The 12,872-nt window shown below is 36.4% G+C and overlaps 1 protein-coding gene across 1 annotated transcript; it reads left to right on the plus strand.

Annotated features, from left to right (window-relative positions):
• Nucleotides 1–287: 287 nt before the first annotated feature.
• LOC131799063 (uncharacterized) lies at nt 288–2,702 on the plus strand. The gene has a single exon (XM_059116736.2). It carries the CDS (start codon nt 499–501, stop codon nt 1,600–1,602), a length of 1,104 nt encoding a protein of 367 aa, XP_058972719.2. The 5' UTR covers nt 288–498; the 3' UTR covers nt 1,603–2,702.
• The last annotated feature ends 10,170 nt before the right edge of the window (nt 2,703–12,872 follow it).

The raw sequence follows: 12,872 nt of genomic DNA on the forward strand, positions 1-12,872 counted from the left end.
ACGTGCACCAGAACATACGATATTTGTCTACAGCGTGGTTATAAACCATAACAATGAAGCCTCAGACAGAGAATTATTCATCTATTCGCGAATATTTTCGAAATAAAAGCATTTAAATGATTTTTAATGGTGGTTAGGTTGATTTAAATCACGTTCATCCCGTATAGAACCTTCCTTACTCGAAAGTGAAACTCTGCGTTGTCAAAATTTAGAGAAAACCATCTGTTTGAACTTCACCTTGGGTAACCTTCATTCACACGCGGTTGTTACCGCGACAAGCGTCAACCTCGTTTCTGGTTGGTCGACTTCAGTTGTCATAGAATTTAATGCTAACCATTTTCACCTCAGCCACCGCATCTTTCACTAGACATAACATCAAAACAATCTTTGCGGTTTCCTGTTTACTATTTTACAGTTTACGTTTATGTTTCGATAGTAAGAGGCGAAGAAGTGAAGCTGTAAAATCCTTACACCGGAGCCTAAGAATTTACCTCCATAATGCCGCAAAGTTACGTAACTCTGAAGAAGGCTCCCCGACCAACGCACGATCCGCCGTTTACGTTGAAGGATTTGAAAGCCGCCATCCCGCCACATTGCTTTAAGAGATCCACATTGAAGTCTTACGCTTATGTTGTTTGGGATTTAACGATGGCGTGGTTGTTATATCTAAGCACGGGCTACTTCAACCATCCTTATCTACCGCCTTGGGCGTCCTATATTCTCTGGCCTCTCTACTGGATTTGCCAAGGCTGTGTTTGCACCGGCATCTGGGTTTTGGCGCACGAGTGTGGCCATTATTCGTTTTCCGACAGCAAGACTGTTTGTGACTACACTGGGCTTGTGTTACATTCTGCGCTGCTTGTGCCGTATCATTCATGGCGAATAAGTCACGCAAAACATCATCGAAGTACAAATGATATGGACCGTGACGAAGTTTTTGTTCCCAGTACAAAAGAAGAGTTTACTAAAGATGGACTGGCAGCTCTGTCTCCCACCTGGAACGTTTTGTCCCTGTTGAAAATGTCCCTGTTTGGCTGGCCTGGTTATCTAATGTTCCACGTCGCCGGACGTAAATACCACACTCATACAGATCACTTCAACCCAAAAAGCCCGATTTTTAGCGAGAAAGACTATAAAGACATCGTTATCAGTGACATTGCATTGGTGGTGTGGATCGGTTTCCTTGGCTACCTGGCTTATGTGAACTCTACTTTTTGGCTGTTGAAGGTATATATCATCCCTTATCTCATTGTGAATTTCTGGTTGGTCTTCATCACGGACTTACAACACTCGGATGCCGCTGTGCCTCACTATAAAGGCCAACAGTGGAACTGGCTTAAAGGGGCACTGTGCACCGTGGATCGGGATTACGGAATTTTGAATCATGTTTTCCACCACATTGGAGACACACACATTGCCCATCATCTTTTTTCACTCATACCTCACTACCACGCAGTTGAAGCCACGGAGCATCTGAAGAAAGCTCTGGGAGAGTTCTATTACAAAGACGAGACACCAATTTTCAAGGCTATGTGGTTGACTGGCAGATACTGCCGTTATGTTGAAAACTCTGGTGATATTTTATGGTTTAAGCATGATTAATTTCTGTCATAATATTTGCGTCAAGAATGAACCAGTTTGTGTAAATCACAGAAAATAGTGGATCACTAGACATTAAACTAAACAGCAAATTTGTAACATCTAGATAAGTATAATTCACTTTGATGTTTATTTTTTTGTTTTCTTATATTTTTTTTATAACCTTGTATGGTTGCAGCTGAGAAAAGGAACCCTAAAATTTGAAAACATACATTGAAGTACAGTCCTTTCTCCAGCCATTTGAGTACTGCTAACTTGAAATTTCCTCTAATTACCGTCTCGATGATTTATTTTTTCGAGGGGGATTTCTTTCTTTTGTTGATGAAATTTCAGTTTCATGCAGAAATTTCCATTTCATGAGCATTAAGTTCGGTCACCATCAAACTAATCTTACAATATCAATGTTTAAGTGATATGTAAATCTTTCACAATGAGGAGGATTTACACAGGCAGGTACCAGATCTTTGTTAACACCTGTGAGCGTTCCGCAAAAAAAACAAGATGTAGGCGCAAGATTTGGTAAGTCCAGCTTTGAATACGGGTGTTATTTATTCCCTTAAGAATCTTTGACCTATTAATGAAAATATAACTTTAAAGAATATAAGAATTGCTCATGATCTTTTCAATATTACCAAATTACTACGGGACTTAGAAACTAGTCAACAAAAATTGCAAAAATTAATATGTTTATATAGAGATAAGCAAGCGGTCGAAAGAAAGGTCGACGTATCGAAAATGAAACAAGAAGTCGAGTAAATATTAAGTTGTCAGCATGGACAATACGGTGTTTTAAATGCTTTGGAAACAATTGTTTAATATTTTCAGTTCAGTGCATACTGAACGGCTGAATACGTTTACAGTCTCGGTCCTTAAGTCCTCCTTTACGTCTTCGAAATTCTTCGTGTAAGTATGAAATTGCGTTTAAACGACGAAAACGTTTTTATTCACTCAACATAAATCAATCAAATAAGTTTTTAAATAATTATTTTACTTTACAGTATTGTTGGACTGATTAAAATTATCTATTATTTATTATTAAGATTGATAAATAATAACAATACTTTATTTATACTTTATTCACTCAACAAATCAATCAAATAAGTTTTTTTTTAATAATTCTTTTACTACACAATATTGTTGAATTGATTAAAATTATCTATTATCTAATATTGTTAAGATTGTTATATAATATTAATAAATACTTTCTTTACATAGCGCTATTTCCTTTAGCTCGATAGCACGTTACAATGATGCAATCAAAAACTAAAAAACATTTATAATCATAATATTGGATCCGAGAAGAGAGATAAAAACATATTAACAGCAGTACGTGAATTTAAGTTTCAAACGCCATGTCGCATGCTAAACTGACGGTAAGATTGATTAAAAAGACGTTTCTATGGAAGGGTCTCAAAATTTGATAGTGAGCTGCTGTTTGATATTGTTGGGACGAAAGTTCCGTAAGCTAGGTGCCGCGAAAGAGAAACACTTCTAGCCTTATAACTTACTAGCTTGACAGATGGTACTTACAGTAAGTTCTTGGAAGAGGATCTCAAATTCCCGGTTGGTACATAGGGCTCGAGCACTTCAGTAATGTCAGTAGGAGCCTGGCCGTTAAGCGCTGTGTAGTTTAGTAGTAATATCCTATAATTAATTCGCTGGTTGTAATGTTACATTGTGAACTTGGGAGCTCATTTAATCAATGTTTTTCTTGTCAGCTCCACAAATAGTGGGGCGAAAAAAAGTCTTCCTTGCGGGGAACCTGGCCCAATCGAGCAAAAACGAATGGAATTCCAGTCTCTCATCGTTAGCTTCATAAATGATACCTATCTTTCATCTTGAATGCCTGGCCAAGGATAGAGCTGTTTAGTTGTGCGACTACGTAGAGCTGCATGGCACTGAAAGGTGTTCCCTTATTCAGAGATCTACTCTGAGTTGTAAGACGCCCAACGAGTCGCGAACGAGACAGAGACAAACGCTACTGACGAAAATGCAGAAAGTAATAAATTTAGCCGTTAGGCGTAAAAATTGACAAATTTTAACCATCAGTCGTAAAAAGGTGCTCCGTAAGAAAAAATTTATGGTGATAAAAATGGAAAGATATCAGCCGTTAGCGGTTAATTAGCCAACATTTTAACAGTTAGCCGAAAAAGCCATCACCCCACTGAGACCCTGAGGAAAGAAATGAACAAACAAATGCGACTAAAGGTAAATCGCGATAGAAAATAATTGAGAGACGGATTAAAACGACAAAAGCAAAGAATGGTTAGAAGCTTGGAAGTAATGAAACCGAGTGTGAAAAGGAACGCAAAAGGAGATGACTGCCAAGACAAGATGGACATTAGTTCGGAGTGAGATCGTTACATCAACTTTCAGTACATAAGGTATAAGGTTGAAACGACCGTCAACTTGAGGCGAGAGAATGAAAACTGAACTCTGGCAAGATTCGTTCCCCCTGCATCTCGCTTTATTGAAATTTTAAGAGCACCAAGAGAGACAATAAATTTTTCTGGCAATAGAATTATCTAATGCAAGACATAAAAAGTAAAAGATAAGTAAACATGAAGAAACAGTTAACTATCATTGATGGTAAACAGGGTCTTAAATTCAGATAACGATGGAGTTGACAGAGCAGTGCCATCAACAGTAATGGGTGCGGAGGCAGGTAGATCTATTATATCAGTATAAATTGATCTCTAGATTGTAACAATCTTTGACACAAATACTCTCTTACTTCGTTTGCGAAAGCGGAGGTGTACAGATTCTGAGGTAATTCATCGCCGTGTGACTGATTAAACAGGCGTTTACCAGCACGGAATAACTTTCGCTGATTACAGCTGTTATTCTAAATATATTTAGTGTAGAATGCCTGTCGTGCCTTGTTATATATATGATTGTTGACACCATTGCTCTTAGCTCAGTTTGAAGAGAGCCAAGTCGGAATCAAGTTTCGACAACCTCCATCTTCTTTCAGCTTTCTGTCGCTGTCTCCTAGCTTGTCTGATTTCGTCCGTATACCATGAAACTTGCGCACGCACAACAACCGTTCGAGTCTTAACAGGTGCGCACATGTCCAGCAAAGCTTTTTGGGTTTTGTTATACGACAAAACAAGCTCTTTGAGGTCGTCCGGGGGATTTTTGCATAGCTCAGACTTAGCCAGGTCACCATCCAGGGAATCCACGTTAACTAATTTTATTTTCCTAATCGAGAGAGACCTGGTGGAGAAAGAAGGCTTGATTGGGTGAAGTGAATGCTATATTTTGGTGGGCCTGCCATCTGTAGAGGCAAACCTAAAAAAAGATGACTAACAAAAATACGGCATCTCGGATTTCTTCACGAAGGAAATCTTGCAAATCTGCTCAGAAGTAAGCTTTAATCTTTGCTTGATCTCTATTGATCACTACCTTTCATCTAGTCTTTGGCGTAACTCGCTCATAAAAATCGACTATAGACCAGTTTTTTTTTTATAAATCATGGTACTCTAAAGGCCTTAAAAATGTCGCTCATCTAATGAAAGATTTGACCACGTTCATTTCTTATCACGAGTTTGAAGAACGCTTCGGTAGCAAATCAAATTATTTTGGTTTTCAAGGCCATATGTCTGCATAAAACAATTAAAAAGAGATTGTCTCTTAAGCAGGAACAACAGCTGTGAAAAATGGGGAGATAGAGGTAATTCGACTTCAATGGCAGACATACAAATATTGCAGAACAAAGCAGCGCGCATCATTTTAGATCTTCCTCCTTGTACTTCTGCAAACGATGCGCTAGCGAGACTGCACTGGAAAACCGTCGCAGAGCAGAGCAGAGCAGAGCAGAGCAGGGCAGAGCAGGGCAGAGCAGAGCAGAGTGCAGTGCAGTATTTGCTAATAAATCCGTTAGACTTTTGTCAATGGCTTGAAGTGGTGGTACAAACCCAGAACAGGTGAGTTAAGTCCTCAAATTCAGCTCCACGCAAGGTGCACATGTCTTTAAATTTAATACCTACTTTCCTTAGAAAATCATTTGTTTTTAGTCGTAATAGTTTGAATTTAAAATTGATTTAAAGTTAAATTAAACAATCTTTATTGAGCATACCAGATTCAGCAAAAAGGATTTACATGAGGGTCGTCCTAAAAAGATTAAAATGTAAAAAACTACCATTATTTATAAATAGGGGAGATAAGAAATTAGTATAAATAGTAAAAGTATATAAATTAAAAAGATTTAAAGAATATAAGATTTAGATAGGAATGACAATTATGCATACAGGAAAAAATTAAAATGTAAGGCTAGCATTTAAAACTTTGCGCTTGAAACAAGTTAAGAAATTGTTGATAAATCACAACAACTTTCCAACAAAACAGGATACGGACCTTACCTCATCCATCATAACTGGTTTGAGACTCTATGCCTTCTAAAAACAAAAACATCCATCTCTATTTTTCAATCGCAAGATATTTCATCTGGATTTGTCGAAAGCGAGAAAGAGCCCCCAGTTTAGAATTTTTCTCTTCCTTCATAACCTCCTTAATGTCTCGTCACTTGTCTCTTTGACCCTCTGTCCTCTCTCATTTGATATTGAAACAGCCTACAGTAGGTAAATTTAAAAGTCAGGTTGTTTTATACTTTATTTCCTTAAATCGTTTATTTTTTTTTCTTTAGCTTTGGTAGTTAATATTGTATTTTATGTAGCCGCAGCTTGTAAGTAATGTCCATATTGTATGTTAGTAATTTAAGTGTATTGCAAAATAAAATTTAAAATGAGATGTATTCAGATGTATTTGTAAAATCAAGCAACCCAAAGGCGTGAAGTCTAGAAAGATACATCAAGCTGCTAATATACCTTCTTCGTAGCTTCATACTAATCTCTCTGCTGTTGTTCCACATAGTAATTTTCTTTTCTTAGATTGTCCATGGCCTTGCAGCAGTTTGGAACTCTTCTTCTTTCTCGGTTGGCTCCTCTACCTTCTTTAGATTAGCGTCACTGTTCTTAACGGGAGCCTCTTTTAACAACTTTAAATATATGAACATCTTATATTTACATATATGGAAGCCTCTTTGTTATTCATTTAGTATTTCGTCCTATTTAGCCCCGAAATGCTTTCACATATCAAGTGCTACCATTTCTTCGCCGTCGTCTTGCTCGGCCGCAAAAAACTTTGAAGATACTTATTGCCTGGGCCTTTTCGGTTCTAGGAGATTTATCAGACTCTTTAAAGGAAATAGATTTTCTGTTGCTTACAAGTTGTCTAAAACATTCGCCCAAGTACCATACAATACGCTAAAATTAGCGGTCCCTTCGGCGTCATTGCTCGACGCAAGCCCCCCTCCCCCAACTCTATTTCTCATACTTAGCGAAAAGTTGAATAAACACTTAAGAAGTAGCATCACGACCGATAGGCACGAGTCAATTAAGCACTCATCAAGAAGTCCTCGTGTTGTCAGATCACGTTTTTCTATTTGGTTCTTCAACAATTTTTCATGGTGTTTTCAATATCTCCAAACAGCCATGGAGCCTTGAAGTCTGTTAACAAAAATTCCAAAAATCAATTTGCTAAGAATAAGATCTAAAAGCGATCATTTTTTGCAAAAATGGCTATTTGTGTGTGTGAGATATTAAAAGAATTTGTTTTTGCATCAATACTACCTAAAATAATTGTTGCACGTATGTTAAATCTTGAACACCACTCATATTTTTCTGACTGAAGATGTTAATACCATAAGCTACTTAAAAATCATCACAGGACTTCGAGCGAATATTAACTTGTCGGAATGAAAAACCTTCACGGTATGGTTCGTTTAATTACATTAGAGTACCTTGAAAACATATACTGCTTTCTCTGATTCTCTGGAAGTCACGTCTCTTCTTATATTGTTTTTATCTCTCCACGTTACGAGAACTTGAAAATAGAGGAGTGTCGAGTTCCAACCATTCTTGTTTTCTTAGGCAAGACAAAGTTCCGAATACACTTTCAAAGTGAGATAAGCAAATTTTAATTTCTTTGAGATCACTCTCCAAGTTTGTTGTGTAGCAGCAAATAATTTTCCATTTTCGGGCTCACATTATTTTCCTCCATTTGGCCGAAACTTTTTAACACTTAGGAGTGACAAGTATCTACTTTCTCCTCACAGTACCACCCCTGAATCAAACATTAAGGTCATGAGAATAAATGAAATGATCGCCAAATTAAGAAAATCTTGATTGTTAAACAAAGTCTCCATTTGAGTATCTTAGCAAATGTATAGAGAACAGAATGGAGAATATGTATACTGATGTTTGGGAGTCAGCCTTAAACGAGCGGTCTCCAACGTGAATTGCTTTGTTTAATACTTTAGCCTAAAACTATATCTTCTATTTGATAAAACTTTCATAGAAAGGATAGTCAATCTACTGGGTACCCTGACAACTTAACGAAACAAAAGCATTGCGAAGCGGTAAAATGACTGAGTGCGTGCAATTCAACACTTTGTAAGTTTTGCACAACATCTCTTTGCAACAATAACGCTCGAATTTTCAAATTTAGATATTTGAGGAAACCTGACTCCGACAGCAAATTTTTCGCGTCTGTACTTTTTATTGAAAAGCATGACATTCGCAAAATTTTTTTAAGATAAATGTAAAGTACATTTTTTAATTGCTTTTTTCAAAGGCGTCACCAATGTATCTGCTTAAGTTCCTGATAATCGATCTTTACTAAGGTAGGAATGCGAAAATCAAAAGGGCCGGCTTTGTTCTTTAACTGCCACACCTACGAGAATCGCTTTTGCTTCTACAATGAGAAATATTCACCAGCATAAATTCACATGGCAATCCCAAAGTAGTGAACACGGAAATATTTCATTTAAAGGTCGAGTGTACGCTCAAAGTGGAACTGTTATGGGCAAGAATTGAGCACGATAAAAGCTTGCATGATAGGAAGTCACGTTTTTTCATAAAAACATGAAATTGTCATTATTATTCCTTTAATAACACTGCTTACCAATCCCGTCTTACAACACTGCTAGAAATTGATCTCAGTGTGTTTTCATGGAAGAAAATTCCTTTAGTAGTAAAAAACAGTTCGGCTGAAATTTCAGTCCACGCAATGTCATCGCTATAAATCCAACGAAACCTATATTTATCTTGCCGAAGCAAGGCGCACTTTCAGAGGAACTGTTAACGTGAAGCAAATATTTTCTTGTAGGTATGAAAAACCTTTGAGATATGGTTTCACTTTGTGCCAGTTTACATGGAGCTATATTGAATCTGCGATATTCAAGCTGTAACCCTCATCACATGCCTCTTTTCTCTGTGAAAGCACAAGAAGTACTTAACAGCAATTCTGCAGGATTGAGGCCCGACTTTGCGCACGTTTAACAATTTGTTTTGTTCTGCAAAATCTAGTTTTATGTTACACACCTTCGTTTTCTATATATACCATAGGTGATCTTTTCTCATTTGCACTTGATAATAGTGACATGTCTCCGATGAAACGTCATGTTTTAATAGCGTTGCTTTTTATCCTTACATACATACATACATAAATACATACATAAATACATACATAAATACTGGTTAATTGTATAAATGCACTTAACTATTAATGAGAAAACAACTGAAATCTCAGGTTTTACACAAAGGATACGTTAAAATAGAATGAAATATAATGAAGAGATGTAATATAATAATAAAAATTGTGTTAGTTGAGTTATAAAACTACACAGTTTAAAAATTTGTTACAATAAATATCCTTAAATGTGTTATAAAATCTCTCGTTACCACTCTGCAAAAGAAGGATAACTCCTATCTCTGTTATTATTTTTTTTTAATTTCCCCAAACCTTTCACAGACCTCCAGAGATCAACAGCTGACCACTATAGTTTCATTCTTCGTTAATCATTTGACGCGAGCTTACCACAAAACGATCGGTTTCACGAAAAATTAAAACAAATCCATGGTGCCAATTGTTAAATAATCACAAACTGTAAAATAAAAAAGCATCTCCAACAAAGATTGTACTAGCTTTTCGATCCCTTTGTTTTTATTTGTTTCACCGTTCAATGTTTGCATCTGAAGTTTTTCTAAAGTGTTATTGTCAGATCCACCCACCGAGGATGAGCACTTTCAGTTTCCTTATATCGGGGATCCAAATCTGATAAAACAAGACAGAAAGAGCTCGAATTTTCAAAACACTTTACAGAGTGTAATTTGTTATATCATAGAACCTTTCAACCCCAAAACGTTTTCACTGCATGGAGGTATCAAAGTCTTTTTGCTCTAATGTAAGAGCTGAAAGAGTACACCAGCGCCAATATCATTCAGTGTAATCCAACATGTCAAATTGCATGAACCGTTCTAAAGGGCGCGATAATGATTTCATGATTGGAAGTCACGTCTCTTCGTATATTGTTTTTATCTCTCCACGTTACGAGAACGTAAAAATATAAGAGTGCCGAGTTCCAACCATTCTTGTTTTCTTTGGCAAGACAAAGTTCCGAATACACTTTCAAAGTGAGATGAACAAATTTTAATTTCTTTGAGATCACTCTCCAAGTTTGTCATGTAGCAGCAAATAATTTTCCATTTTCGGGCTCACATTATTTTCCTCCATTTGGCCGAAACTTTTTAATACTAAGGAATGACAAGAATCTACCTTTCTCCTCACAGTACCTCCCCTGATCAAACATTAAGGTCATGAGAATGAACAAAATTCTCCATTTGAGTATCTTAGCAAATGTATAGAGAACAGAATGGAGAATATGTATACTGATGTTTGGGAGTCAGCCTTAAACGGGCGGTTTCCAACGTGAATTGCTTTGTTTAATACTTTAGCTTAAAACTATATCTTCTATTTGATAACACTTTCATTAGGGTTAGAAAGGATAGTCAATCTCCTGGGTACCCTGAGAACTTAACGAAAAAAAAGCATTGCGAAGCGGTAAAATGACTGAGTGCGTGCAATTCAACACTTTGTACGTTTTGCACAACATCTCTTTGCAACAATAACGCTCGAATTTCCAAATTTAGATATTTGAGGAAACCTGACTCCGACAGCAAATTCTTCACGTCTGTACTTTTTATTGAAAAGCATGATATTCGCAAAATTTTTTTAAGATAAATGTAAAGTACATTTTTTAATTGTTTTTTTTGAAAGGCGTCGCCAATGTATCTGCTTAAGTTCCTGATAATCGATCTTTACTAAGGCAGGAATGCGAAAATCAAAAGGGCCGGCTTCGTTCTTTAACTGCCTCACCCACGAGTATCGCTTTTGCTTCTACAATGAAAAATTTTCACTGGCATAAATTCACATGGTAATCCCAAAGTAGTGAACACGGAAATATTTCATTTAAAGGTCGAGTGTACACTCAAAGTGGAACTGTTATGGGCAAGAATTGAGCACGATAAAAGCTTGCATGATGGGAAGTCACGTTTTTACTTACAAACATGAAATTGTCATTATTATTCCAATAATAACACTGCTTACCAATCCCGTCTTACAACACTGCTAGAAAATGATCATGGAAGAAATTTCCTTTAATAGTAAAAAACAGTTTGACTGAAATTTCAATCCACGCAATGTCATCCCTATAAATCCAATGAAACCTATATTTATCTTATCGAAGCAAGGCGCATTTTCAGATGACCTGTTAACATAAAGCAAATATTTTCTTGTAGGTATGAAAAACCTTTGAGATATGGTTTCACTTTGTGCCAGTTTACATGGAGCTATATTGAATCTACGATATTCAAGAAGCTGTTACTCTCGTCACATGCCTCTTTTCTCCGTGAAAGCACAAGAAGTACTTAACAGCAATTCTGCAGGATTGAGGCCCGACTTTGCGCACGTTCAACAATTTGTTTTGTTCTGCAAAATCTAGTTTTATGTTACACACCTTCGTTTTTGATAATGGTGACATGTCTCCGATGAAACGTCATCTTTTAATAGCGTTGCTTTTTATCCTTACTACATACATACATAAATACAGGTTAATTGTATAAATGCACTTAACTATTAATGAGAAACACTCACAAGCTAATTCTCAGGTTTTACACAAAGGATACGTTAAAATAGAATGAAACATAACGAGGAGATGTAATATAATAATAAAAATTTTGTTAGTTGAGTTATAAAATTACACAGTTTAAAAATTTGTTACAATAAATATCCTTGAATGCGTTATAAAATCTCTCGTTACCATTCTGCAAAAGAAGGAAAATCCCTATCTCTGTTATTATTATTTTTTTAATTTTTCCAAACCTTTCACAGACCTCCAGAGATCAACAGCTGACCACTATAGTTTCATTCTTCGTTAATCATTTGACGCGAGCTTACCACAAAACGATCGGTTTCACGAAAAATTAAAACAAATCCATGGTGCCAATTGTTAAATAATCACAAACTGTAAAATAAAAAAGCATCTCCAACAAAGATTGCACTAGCCTTTCGATCCCTTTGTTTTTATTTGTTTCACCGTTCAATGTTTGCATCTGAAGTTTTTCTAAAGTGTTATTGTCAAATCCATCCACCGAGGATAAGCACTTTCAGTTTCCTTATATCGGGGATCCAAATCTAATAAAACAAGACAGAAAGAGCTCGAATTTTTTAAACACTTTAGAGTTAAATTTGTTATATGATAGAACCTTTCAACCCCAAAACGTTTTCACTGCATGGAGGTATCAAAGTCTTTTACTCTTACGTAAGAGCTGAAAGAGTACGCCGGTGACAATATCATTCAGTGTTATCCAACATGTCAAATTACATGAACCGTTCTAAAGGGCGCAGTAATGATTTTAACCAAAAAACTTCGGGTTGAAAAAAATTGGACGCCTGATGGTATATTTATTGGGGCAGTGAAATACTTCACCTCATCTGATAGCTTTCACAGGCTTCTTGACCCTTTGATGTCTTTCATGCCAGGGATACGTGAACTTTTAGTCTCCGTGAACAACCCGACTCCTTAAGTTTCTTAAAATAGACCTTAGATGCTATTAACGTAACCTAGGACAGCGTATGACTTCACTAGGAATGACTGATTACGAATTTTGAAGCTAAAAATAATTCTTAACTTAATGTGCCAGAAGACCCTCCCACAGGAAAAGAAAAAAAAAGTCTTGTAAAGCCTTCAATCGACGTTTGTTTCCTAATTGCTAGATTTCATAAAATGATTCTTTGGAGAACAAAAGTTCATTGATTTCTAAACATGCATTAAATCACGAGGCGCTTTAGTTGAGTATTTTATGTACATACTGCATATTGTTCAACAACTCTCGGAAATCTTTCCGGAATGGCAAAGATTTCTAAGTCAGCCT

The sequence above is a fragment of the Pocillopora verrucosa genome, chromosome 13 (assembly GCF_036669915.1).
Source record: "Pocillopora verrucosa isolate sample1 chromosome 13, ASM3666991v2, whole genome shotgun sequence".
Lineage (NCBI taxonomy): Eukaryota > Metazoa > Cnidaria > Anthozoa > Scleractinia > Pocilloporidae > Pocillopora > Pocillopora verrucosa.

Coding starts and splice junctions, on each gene's coding strand:
- LOC131799063 (XM_059116736.2), top strand. CDS start 499: ATGCCGCAAAGTTACGTAACTCTGAAGAAGGCTCCCCGACCAACGCAC.